At 43.5% G+C, this 13,229-nt stretch overlaps 1 protein-coding gene across 2 annotated transcripts in view; it reads left to right on the forward strand.

Moving 5' to 3' along the window:
• The window catches only part of SETBP1 (SET binding protein 1), a 271,241-nt gene that overhangs the window by 178,041 nt on the left and 79,971 nt on the right, over positions 1-13,229 (forward strand). The window contains exons 5-6 of one of the 2 annotated variants that reach the window (XM_058864578.1): positions 9,413-9,672; positions 9,709-12,941. In XM_058864578.1, coding sequence (XP_058720561.1) covers positions 9,413-9,672; positions 9,709-12,941 — 3,493 coding nt within the window. Of the gene's footprint in view, positions 1-9,412; positions 12,942-13,229 lie in introns of both variants that reach the window. The other variant, XM_058864577.1, reaches the window with a different exon arrangement.

Below are 13,229 nucleotides of genomic sequence, written 5' to 3' on the forward strand. Positions count from 1 at the left end.
GTACATGTCCATGAGCCAGGAGTCCCAGTGCAGTGCTGGTTATCCTCCTCCAAGCCTATCTTCCATCATTCTTTAAAGATCCTGTGGATTTAAAATCCCCTGATTGAAAACAGAAATCTTCAGCACCTGTGTCACAAGGGCATCATCTCTAGTCCAAAAACAGAGATGTTTTCCATGCCTCTTCAAGGTGTGCAAGGAAATTTCCTCAGCTATCACTTCCTGTGGTTTCTACTGGTTCTAGGGAAAAAGGGAGAGGGATCACATTTTATATGATAAAAATGGTAAAAATAATCACGTGCTATGGAGAAACTGGAGCATAAATCTCCTGAAGTCCCCCCCCCTCATCCTTTTGCCTTTTGCAAATGGAATAGACTCCACTGCATGTCTGCTTGGACTGTTACAAGGCCTGCAGTCAGTGTGCGAGGGAAGATGAGAGTGTTCCTATTCCCTTCTGTCAGAAAAGTATGATTTTACTGCTGAAAACAAAGCAGAATCCCACTTTTCAGTCTGATCTGAGATCAGCTTTTTGGGAGAGTCCAGACCACATCCTTTCTAAATTTTATAATTTAAATTATAAATTTAAAATTTTACTCCCCACAGCACCCACTGGCTTTGCACAAAATGCAGTGGCTCTTTGGTGCGTACCCAACAGAGCCAAAAATTCACCAGATTTTGCAAAGGGGACAAACCTCCCACATTTTGGTTCAGGTCACTGGAGCTCATCTTTTCACAGTGAATTTGCTGAAGGCACAAGCGATGCTCTCACTGAATTAATGGGACAGGACTCAGGTCTTCATCCAGGGAAGTCAGAAGACTGTAAATTTGACTTGTCCTGCAAATTTTCAAAGGGTTTAAAACCCAGCTGTGCCTGATAGATGTTCTGGCAGATTTCTGGACTTCTTGCTAATGCTGCTGCACATTTAATACTTCATGCTAGACTGTAGCTGCAATCAGAATGCTTTGGAAGAATTAATCTGGCGGTCAGTAACTGCTAAATGAAGTGCATGCTAAAAGAATGATGAGCTAACTGACTGCAGCTCACAGCTTTTATGAGCTTCCCTAAATGCCTGTTTTCAGGTGAATTCAGCATCTCCTTGACATTTAAGGACTCAATTTATAATCAAATTATTTAACTCTAGTGGAAAGAATCACTGGCCTCAATGGAAAAGCCATTTATATTTCTCCCATCCCCTGGAAGAAAAAAAAGTAGTATTCAAGGTAATGCTGCAATTCCTGTATTAAATGAAGGATAAAAGAAACCTTTCAATGCAAATTAAGAACTGCAGGCTTTTAAAAATTATAGCAGAAACTTAAAGTGCACAGCTGTTCACATCCTTATTTCCAGTTTAGCAATCTCAGACATGCTGGGGGCACCTGAGATGGTGAAGGGCCTGGAGGGGAAGCCACACAGGGATCAGCTGAGGTCACTTGGTCTGTTTAGCTGGAGAAGGGGAGACTGAGGTCAGACCCCCTTGCAGTCACAGCTTCCTCACAAAGGGAAGAGGAGGGGCAGGCACTGATCTCTGCTCTGTGGTGATCACTGATAGGACCTGAGGGAATGGCCTGGAGCTGAGTCAGGGGAGATTTAGGTTGGATATCAGGAGAAGGTTCCTCAGCCAGAGGTTGTTTGGGCACTGGAACAGGCTCCACAGGGAATGGGCACAGCACCAAACCTGACAGACCTCAAGAAGAGTTTTGAAAATGCTCTCAGGCACAGGGGAGGATTATTGGAGTGTCCTGTGCGGGGGCAGGAGCTGGATTCAACGATTCTTGTGGGCCCCTTCCAAATCAGCCTACCCCGTTGTTCTGAGATTCTGGGATTAACATCCTAGAAAACACCACAAGTCTTTCAGAGATTAACTGCTCCCATTTCTGCATCTCCCAGTCTGTCTTGGGACTTTTCTGCTGTTTTATTGTGGCTGAGCCACTGTACACATGTGGATTCCCCCTCTTCAGCTTGAAATTAGAAATTAGAGTAGATTAGAGGACAGTGGAAGAGTAATATGAGGTAGAAATTTGGACAAGTGATGTCATAGTAATACACTGGTGAGAGCAGGTTGAGATCTGCAGAATTAACCATTCCTGAAGGGATGGAAGTACGTTTTATATATGAATATTAAAGCCTTAATATCACTCCTGGAGTTAAGTTCATTATCAAGGGTTTTGAACAAATGAAAGCACTCAGCAAAGGCTCCTTGCTCTGCAAGCCTTGTCTTTGTGGATGCAATGTCTGAAACATTTGCCTAAAAATCCTTGCACTGGCTTGAGGCCAAACAAAGACCAAACCAGGGTTATCTCAGCAGCTGAATGGGGAAAATTGTATGAGTCCCATTGTAGTCCACCTTAGCTGGTGCCCAATTGTTCCCTCCCAGCTGCCTAAACCGAGGCAGCAAACAGTGTTATGGTTAAACACGATATTTAAACTGCATTGTTATGTCGGTGATGATGGGTTCTTTGTTGGAGATGACAGAAAAATCCCGTTGTTTAGAGTTTTCCCAGACTCGGTGCTTAATACAAAGCTCTGAAAAGAACAGGGTTGTTTAAACATTTGATAAAGAAAATATGTGCAGCGATGGGTCTATTCCATCAGTAAGGAGCAGATCAGCCTGCAGCGCCAAATCCTACTTTTATAAATTCAACATGTTGTTGCAATTTGACGAAATGAAATCCTCAATCCCTCTATGTGGAAAATAGAAGTGTCTGAAAAGCAGAAGAAGATTGAAACAGTGTGCAAATTATTCAGTTTAAAGCTGGTAGCAAAATGAATTTGGAATAAATTTGAAATTTCTGAATTATTTAGAAAATCAAGATGCTTTACCAGGAATGCATGAAAAATTACAATTCACAACCATGTGAGCATCTTTGGACTGTTCAGTAATCTCTGCATTGATTTGTCTTTTCCTTGGATAAGTGCTTTAGACAAGGTATTCTCAAGACAATCATCATGCCAAAGCCTGAACTTCAGCTTCTCTGTATTGACACAATCACACAAACACACTCCACGGTCTGGGATGTTTTGTTTGGTGAATGGACACAAAGAGGTTGCTTGGCTTTTAATTAACCCACTCCCACCCCATGCTGTGTCGTGCTCTCATGGGCATTTTTGCCTTAATTCCTGCCTCTCTTTGTGCGTCAAATGAATGTTCAGGGTTGGGAACTAGATTATCTTCAAGGTCCCTTCTAACCCAAACCATTCTGTGATTCTGTGAGCCACACTCCTGTGAGTGTGATGGATGTCTGGGCTTTGTGCTCGTTGGGACCCAGGGAGCTGTAGAAGGAATAAATTCTGGGAGCGATAAATTTGCAGCAGCACTCTGGAAAATCCCCTATTTTGGAACCATAGCAATGAATTTTATGTTAGTGTTGCTGGTGTGTTTTTATTGTTGTTTCACTTTTAATTAAAGCCCCTACATCAGTTTTGGACTGGATTTAGTGGTGTTTCTCAGAAGAAACCACTGTTTGTACTTTCAGCAAGTGTTGTTTTCTGGTTTGTATCCCTCATCCATGGCTAGAGTCACTGAGAACCTGAAGACATTCCTAAAACCATTTCAGAGACTTGTAATTATGAACTGACTTGACTTGATCACAGGCTCCTCACACCTCATGTCCATGACTGCTCAACCTGTAAGTCATCAGGCCAAATTTATATTGGCCTGAGTCTGCTGTCTCCTCCACTTGGCATCTTTTATTTACAGAGTAATTCTACCCTGGGAAAGCTCGGTACACTCACCAAAAGACATGAAATATCTCCAACCTGTAGCTCTGATTAGAGCCTGCAAGTGAGCAGTTTACAGCCGTCCCATTGGGACAGAAGAGGAAATGCTCAATTTTGAGCAAAAGTATGAGCTGAGCCAGGATTATTTATTCATGCACTGGAGCTAGAAATCTCATTTTTTCTCTTTCTTTCAAAGGGTTTTTTCCTTAGTAACATGTGTTCATGCATGTCTGGGAAGCAGAAACTAAAGAGGAAGCTTTTTCAAGGGGAACAAATAACTTGGAGATTCTCCAGTTTTTAGGAACTCAGGACAAGAACAGAGACTGATTTTTCAGAAGGCAGGTGCCCATTGCATTTTCAGTCAGTGCCTGCAGATTTATTCATTCAGCCTGGAGCATCTCAGGCTGGCAGCTTGCTGGACACCAAAGTTCTGTTATAAGGATTGTGTGCAGTGCTTTTGGGTATAAACCCAAGTTAAGCAGGTCTGAATTCAGGCCTACCCTCTGAGCTGGCTGGGTACAGGGAATTTTCCCTCTGCATGAAGTGTCTCTGCCACAGCAGACTGCTGTGCCTGAGCTGATGCCCTCCTCTGCATGGCCAGGACACAGCACCTGGGATCCAGCACCTTGCCAGCTGAGGAGGCAAAGCAGAGCACGTGCCCACACACATCACAGCTTCACCCCATGGATTTCCAATGAGAGGCCAGCTCATTTTGGGGGCAAAATTGCTACCAAAAATGGCTTACAAGTTCCTAGACCACACAGAGGTTTTATATGGTGTTTTGATGAGATTTGCTCTTGCTGGAGAGGCACGGGTGGCCCTGAGATAAAAGCAAGCACTTCCCAATACTCTGATTTTAAGTGACATTATACATTTAGGAAAGCCTTTCTTCGTTTTATTTTCTTTTTTTTTCTTCTTCTTTTTTTTTTTTTCCTTTTCTTTTAAATTTTGTTTCTTTCTTCTATGAAGAAGATAACAAAGAATGGTATGTCCCCAGAGCACACTGATGTGTCACTGTGGATGCCAATCCCCACAGACACTCCTGATGTTATTAATTTTTAAAACAAACTTGCTGATTGAGGTTCTGACTGCCTTTAAATTGTCTCTACAAGGAGACTGTGTACTAATTAACCCACAGAAACAATCAATGATGTACCTTTTTCAAATTTCAGGGTGATTAGAATATGAAAATGAAGAGCACAATGGTGCAGATGTTTTAAAATCACAGCAGACAGCAATTAGTGACATGGGAACCAGCTGCTTATCTCTCCAGATAAAGCCTCTTAATAGGGAATTACACTTGAGGAGCCATTACACAGATGGATCTGCGAATGATTTAAAGAGGGGGCGTTGTAGTATTAACTTTGATTTGCAAGCCAGATTCTTGACAGGCTTTATGTGTGTTACCTCCTCAAAAAGGTGTATTTGGAGCATTAGGGGGAGACTATCCTTTTAAGCACTCAGATTTTTTTAATTTTTTTTTTCAGGTGTTGGGTTTCCCTAAATGTATATTTTATCATAATTAGCATTTTTTTAAAAGCATTATTTTCTTTTAATTCGGATTTTTTTACAATCACTGTTATTATTTCACTTGGCCATTGGTTTTATTGCTGTCATCTCCTCCCAGTTTTTGCTTTTGGGTTGGAAGCAGCATGTGGGTTTAGATGGAAGCTGAGTCAAGGGAATGAGTATGCAGACTGAAGCATGCTGAAAGAGTCCCTGAGGGATGGGTTCTGCTGCTGGGTGCTACTTGAAGGCTAGGGTGCTGCTCTTCCTGGGACTGGTAGAGTATCATCTCCTCAGCTGCAAGGGCTGCATACCAGAATAAAACTGTTTTTGGGAGTAATCATGTCTGCAGGTGCAGGGCTGCACAGGGCCAGAGGGAACAGGCATAAACACACAGAATAAAACCTCTTCTTGTCTATGACCAGTGACCACCAGAGTATGGGATCCATCCTGGTCACAGGTCCACCCACCACTGCCAAAGCTGAGGCCTGAAGCTCATGAGCTTGTCATCCAAATCTTATTCTGCTAATAAGAGGATTCTAATCTCATTCTTATAGTCTAAGGTTTAGCATGTGCTGGACCAGGTTGCTCAAGCCTTTTTTCAGTTACAAAAGCTATTCATCTTCCTTATGTGTATTTTATTTTCTTTAAAGGAGAGTTGGGATTATTTAACTTACTAAAAACATCCAGTAAACTGTTTATGAAGAGAAATATTGACCAAGTGTGCTGAGCTGTAGTAAAATTCTGTGAGTTAATTTACACTTCTACTTCCACAAAATAAGAAGGAACAGACTATCAGTGCAGATTAGTTGGCTGTGGAAGAAAATCCCATTTAATGAAAGGGCAAATGACAAGCAGAGGCTGGCACTGAAGTTTGAAACATTTTTAGGGTCTCATAAACCAAAAAGTAAATAAAGATAAATCCTTCTGTTTTCATGAAAAAAAGCCCACTATTCTTGCTGGTCTTGACTGGCTGCCATAGGAACTCTATTCAAGTCAACACCCCCTTGGAGCTGGAGTATATTACATACTTACTGACAAATAAAGAATTTAGGTGAAAGGCATCAAGATATAGGTTTCTTAAGATTCCCTCACCATCCTGACAGATCTGACATCTGTCAGCTTAGCAGAGTCTTGGTTTAGCTGAGCTAGGCCTCATTGGCTTTTTGGGACAGTGCTCACACAGCAGTGAAAATTGAAGCCTAAACATTAGGGATCAACAGCAGCCCAGATGAATACATGGGGAATAAAATATGCTTGGCCCCATTACGTTCTACTGGTTTAGCAGTGCTTTTAGGTAAACAGTCCCCACATATCCATTGCAGACACTGAAACCCAACCTACTGCAGCCAAGTTGTCTCTAGTCACTGTGCTGCAGAAGAATTATTTTTGGGTAGTATGGATGTGTCTGGCAAGGTAGAGCCAATAAATGTTACACTGGAAGAAGTTTCATGAGGAAAACCAGCAGACTGTAATGTGCTTGGGCAGATATATAGTTCTGACACCCTGCTTAGGGAATGGAGTCCCCTGATCCTGCAGACCGGTCATTTTTTGAAGTCCTGGTGAAATTGGAGTGCTTATCTGCGTGATTAAATGCCTCCAGAGTTGGCACCTTTGATGACACAGGCATATCTTTCTCATGAATTTTAAGATTGATGTGGTGGTGGCCTGTGCTGCTGGAGCAATGACAGGGCTATCATTAGGGATGTGCTGGGAGTTGCATCATCACTATATAATGTACAGGCCAAGGAAATGAGGCTGGAGGAGCCAAGCCATATATCAGCATTCATCACTGATCTATAGCTGGCCTCTCCATTCTGAGCCCTTATTAACTGCCTTAAAATATAGATCAGAGATTATTTGTCCTTCTAGACCATGGATCTCCATGTGTGTGATAGAAATGGAGGGACTAGGGTGTTGCTAGAGTGTGATGTTCTTGTTCCCTGCTGTAACCCTCCTTCTTATTTTTATCTTTTTTTCTTTTTCTCTTCCAAATGAAAGGTTTCAGGTCATTTAGTTTCACGGCTCAGCACTTGGAAGTAATGTGGGTCTAAGAAGCTGGTTTGGCTGCAGCTTGCAGTTTGGGATCTGTTCAGAAACTGCCTGGCCCTGCCTCAGTGTAGGCGCTGGGGCCTGAGAGAGGCATTTCCAGGGCTTCTTCACTTCACAAATTGGGGTACCTCAGGAAGATGAATTTTTATGTGATGATGGAGTGAAGCACAGCCACCTCCCCCTGGGACATCACCAGGGGATGGCCTGCCCATCTGCTTGTGCCAGAACACCCAGCCTAGTGTCTGGGCAGCACGAGAAGCCCAAATGGCCCAGGCAAAATGGATCTCAGGAGCTTTGAGATCAGTTTAAAATAGTTAAAATAAAATAAGCTGTAAAAGTCCAGTGCTGGTGCTGCTGGTTTCCCATCCCTGGACCCATCCCAAGATATTGGGTGTGGATGGGCCCCCTTTTCTGAAGGAGGGCATCAGTGTGGGTTGTGTCCTCTGTGCGCTCCAGGGCTCATGTGTGGGAGGCCACTGTGAGGGAGAGGAGGAGAAGGATTTATTCCCCAAGGGCTGTTTATGCTTTCAGCTCTTTTCTCAGGCTGAGGAAACCGGGTGTCGCTCACCCACGACATCTGCAGCTCCACCACAGCTGCATGCTTTCGTTCTCTCACTCCACAATTCCTGGAAATCTCTGTTTTCCCTGAGCATAGCTGGTCCATGTGCACGACAGCTGAACTATCCACAGGATTTAAGAGTCCCTGATTGCTGCTCAGACAATGGACTAGAACAACTTCATCATTATTGCCTATTCCAGGAAAGCCACATGTCTATATTGATACGGGGATGAAATATAGCTCAGCATCAATTTGTCAATAACATGCATGTTTAGTGGCCAATTAATAATGTGCCATGGGCTTCTCTAGTCCTTTTCCAACTTCTTTGAAGTTTCACAGAACTAGGGACACCTCGTTTCCCAATTCAGAGCCCTCCTATCCCCTTTTTGCCTCCTTCCCCCAAAATTTCTGTTCCAAACACCCCAAAGGAAGATCACATGGGCTATGGATATAAATTTAATTGTAACAGGGTGTTTGCAGGAACACAAGACACACACCAATTATTATCTACTTTTCTTTCCTTGATTATGTTTTTATTTTTAGTCTCATCATTTATCTGACATTCACAACAGTGTCTGTAGTTTGTACACCTAGTACTGCTTGCAGTACTAGGAGTACAAAAGCAGTTGTATGGACTGACCCAGAGCTTTATAAAATAAAAGCTGTGAGATAAAAAATAAAACCAAAAAAACATACAACAGATCAACCAAAGAAAGTAAAAAACAAATAGACAGATACTTTTGCTTTAAAAGGAAAAAATTACAGCTGTAGTAAACAAATTTTTTTTTTTAGCTGGAGGCCCACCAAGAGAAATACAGTAGAGTTTCTTTTGCTCTGTAAGAGTCTTCAACATAATTCTGCCCTTGCTGTAACCTCTGCGGCTTGAAGAGCTCCTGTCAGAGTAGAAATCATGTTGAAAATATCTCTCACCAACATTGCAAATAGCAGAGTTTTAAAATGGAAAGGGAGTAATGCAAATCTTGAACCTGCCAAGCGTGCCTCACACACTTGACGCTATGCATATGATTTTAAGAACTAAGTATGCGGGGATGGCTTCCATGTGGAAATTCAAGTAAATCTTTGCAGAATCTGCCTTCATAGGGAAGTGAACCCATGGGTTTTCCTCTTGTTTGTTACAACTTCCAAGATAATTTTTCAGTTTTTGTGTTTACAATAATGACTTTAATTGCTGCTGTTGAGCCTCAAGTTCTGTGAGCGATTATTTGTCAGGAAAAAAGGGCATTCTCACCAGGAGGCTGAGTTTCACCATTCATCCATTGAAAGGGAATATTTTACTTGTGTTTTAAATTAAAAATCAATAGAATATGTTCCTTTAGCAATTTTACATTTATAGAAATATTTCCACTGCTTTTAGAGTAAGAAAACCAAACAAAACTTGTTTACTGTGCATGAAATCTGAATGCAAATTTGGCTCCAGTATAGGAAGATTTTATAAAGCGTCCTAACTCTTACAAAGGCATTGTTGTTATTCACTGCATAAATAAAGAGCTGCAACCAGTGGTTATGAATGAACTGCTGAACTAACTTTTTTTCCTTGTTTATTTTCTGCTTCCTCCCAGGTTTATGACAGGCCACAAAAACATTCTGCTCTGCACTATGATCCAGGCCTCCAACAAGACTTCACCAGTGACACCTTAAAATCAAAGCACCAGCAAAAAAGTAGCAACCAGCACCACATTGACTGGTCAGCGAGCTCTGACACTGGACCCGCTTCTCAGAGTTGCTTCATCAACACAGAGCCCAGTAGAGAAGCAATTAGTGCCACCAAGGTCTCTGCTCTGGAACCAGGAGTTTCCTACAGCAAATCCCAGGCCAAGAAGTCCTGCAGCAGCAGCAGCAGCAGCAGCAGCAGCAGCAGCAGCAGCAGCAGCAGCAGCAGCAGCAGCAGCAGCAGCAGCACGTGGGGGCAGCTGTCGGTCAGCAGTAAAGAGTTGGCGATTTGCAGCGCAGTTCCGTCACCCAACAGCATCAGCACGGCCGCCCAGCCAAGCAGTGCCTCTGAGTGCAATGGGCTTCTGCCTCTTGGAGACCAGGAGGGAGGTGTGCAGCTGGAGGCCCCCGATCAGCCCGCTGGAAGTACGAAGAAGAAGTCCAGCAAAAAGGACTTGATAAGCCAAACCATCCAAACCACAGACATTGAGTGGGTAAAGAGCGCTCAGAAAGCATTTGACAGCAAATCCCATGACAGCATGGAAGGGAAAAAGGAGTCTTATTCAATGGACAGCATGTTGGATACATCACCCTCAAAGCAGAATCCCATTTCTGCCAGCACTTGTGAAAGTGACACCAATCACGTACGAATTACTATCCCAATAAAGTCTCCGACAACAGATGCATCTGGCCACAAAAGGAAAAAGAGGCAATCCATTAAATCCTCCATAGAGAAAACTATCCAGGAGAAAAGCCTGCCTTCTGTGCTTGCTTTGAGCAGTGAAATGGCAAACAGGACCAGCTCTCAACCAGAGGGGAGTAAAAAAGATCTTCGAGCCACAAAGCCAGGGAAAGTGATTGAAAATGAGTCCCCCTTAGTAGCTATTGACAGTGGTGTGTTCACGGACAAAGCATCCCCCAACAGTGCCGCCCGAGTCAGAAAACCTCTACCTGTGACATCCACTCTCCTACCCACCAATCTTTCCACAGCTGGCAAATTACCTGATGTCCAGCACCCCAAACATGCAGCTAAGCGTCGGTGGACCTGCAGCAAACCTAAATCTATTATTCGGGAGACCTCCCTGACAACATCTGAGAAGCTGATGGTGGAGCCTCCTTCAGCCTATCCCATCACACCATCCAGCCCTCTGTATACCAATACAGACAGTCTTACTGTGATCACACCTGTCAAGAAAAAAAGAGGACGACCAAAGAAACAGCCTCTGCTCACTGTTGAAACCATTCATGAGGGGACTTCCACCAGCCCAGTGAGTCCAATCAATCGTGAGTTTCCAGGAACAAAGAAAAGGAAGAGGAGAAGGAATCTGGCCAAGTTTGCCCAGATGGTTCCAGGAGAGGACAAGTCCATCAGTGAACTCAAATTTCACAAAAAGGTCGGGAAACTTGGGGTCTTGGATAAGAAGACCATCAAGACCATTAATAAAATGAAAACCCTCAAGAGGAAGAACATTCTCAATCAGATCTTGTCCTCCTGCTCCAGCAGCATTGCTCTGAAGGCAAAGGTCCAGCCACCATCTAGTGCTGGGCCAACCACCATTGATGCCAGACTAGGGAAGCAGATCAATGTCAGCAAGAGGGGGACTATCTACATTGGTAAAAAAAGGGGCAGAAAGCCAAGGGCAGAGCTGCAGCCTCAGCCAGAAGAACCTAAGACAGCCATCAAGCACTCAAGGCCTGTTTCCAGCCAGCCAGAAAACCCAGCAGTGCCTTCCAACTTGCAGTCACTTGTGGCATCGTCACCAGCAGCTATTCATCCGCTTTCTACACAATTAGTGGGGATCAACGGCAACCTCAGCCCTGCAAGCACTGAAACTAATTTTTCAGAGTTAAAAACTATGCCAAATCTTCAACCTATCAGTGCTCTTCCTACAAAAACCCAGAAAGGAATGCACAGTGGAACTTGGAAGCTGTCTCCGCCCAGGCTAATGGCTAATTCACCTTCTCACCTCTGTGAAATAGGTTCTCTGAAAGAAGTCACGCTGTCGCCAGTGAGCGAGTCTCACAGCGAGGAAACCATACCGAGCGACAGTGGGATAGGTACAGACAACAACAGCACCTCTGACCAAGCCGAGAAAAGCTCAGAATCCCGCCGGAGATACTCCTTTGATTTCTGCACCCTGGACAATCCAGAGGCTATCCCATCTGACACCAGCACAAAGAACAGGCATGGTCACCGGCAGAAGCATCTCATTGTGGATAACTTTCTTTCTCATGAAAGTATTAAAAAGCCAAAGCACAAGAGGAAAAGGAAAAGCCTGCAGAACAGAGATGACCTCCAGTTTCTGGCAGACCTTGAGGAACTCATCAATAAGTTTCAAGTGTTCAGGATTTCCCATAGAAGTTATACATTTTATCATGAAAATCCATATCCCAGCATCTTCAGGATTAATTTTGATCATTACTACCCTGTGCCATATATCCAGTATGACCCATTGCTCTATCTTCGCAGGACCTCTGATATGAAGTCTAAGAAGAAGCGTGGTAGACCTGCCAAAACCAATGACACCATGACAAAGGTGCCTTTTTTACAAGGGTTCGGTTACCCTATTCCCAGTGGGAGTTACTATGCACCCTATGGAATGCCTTACACATCAATGCCTATGATGAATCTTGGTTACTACGGTCAGTATCCAGCTCCTTTGTACCTGTCTCACACGCTTGGAGCGGCTTCCCCATTTATGAGACCTACCGTGCCCCCACCCCAATTCCATGCAAGCTCTCATATGAAGATGTCCACCACTGCCAAACACAAAGCAAAACACGGAGTGCACCTACAAACCCCTGTGGGAATGGGCCTTGGAGACATGCAGTCCTCATTGGCTCCTCCGAAGGTTGGAGGAACAAGCCTTTCAAGTGGCCGACTTCACAAAAGGAAACACAAACATAAGCACAAGCATAAGGATGAGCGGATTTTGGGGACTCATGAAGATCTGAGTGGTCTCTTTGCTAGCAAGTCCACTGGCTTCTCCAGCCACGCCATCAACGAGAGGCTGAGTGGCTCAGACAAAGACCTGTCCTTGCTCAATGAGAAGAGCAAGCACAAGGAGAAGCAGAAGCACCAGCATTGTGAAACCGGGCACAAAGGCTCAAAGAGTAATTTTGAAGTGGATACGCTGTCTACGCTATCACTTTCTGATGCCCAGCAGTGGTCACAGAGTAAAGATAAAAGTGACTCAAGCAGTGATCCCATTGACTCTTGCACAAAGAGATACTCTGGTAATGCTGAGAGTAATGGAAGGTCAGAGTCCCTGGACATGTTTGGTGAAATAAATTCCTCAAGTGAGAAGCGGGACAATGATGCGAGTGGGAATAAAAGAAGAAGCTTTGAAGGCTTTGGAACTTACAGGGAAAAGGACATTCAGCCCTTCAAGACAAATAGGAAGGACAGAAGTACTTTTGATTCTTCAGCCTCTTCAGGTAAGCTTTGTTTTATTCTGTTTTACTTTTACTATTTACTGCAATTAAATTTCAATGCTGAACAAAGAGGGACTCGTCATTTACAGCAAATACACTTATGAGTTAATAACTTCTCTGACTTTTGCAACTGAATGTCATTCTTCATCCAATCTCCATCTTAGGGGAGATCAACAAGAAAGTTGGCCACATCTTAAGCCCAAAGTTTTAAAAGCCTTTGTATTTTTAAAAAACTTTTATAAATGTTTATTCATCCTTCACTTATCTCTCATGACTTGTTGCACTTCTTCC

This window comes from Poecile atricapillus, chromosome Z (assembly GCF_030490865.1).
Source record: "Poecile atricapillus isolate bPoeAtr1 chromosome Z, bPoeAtr1.hap1, whole genome shotgun sequence".
Classification (NCBI taxonomy): Eukaryota; Metazoa; Chordata; class Aves; order Passeriformes; family Paridae; genus Poecile; species Poecile atricapillus.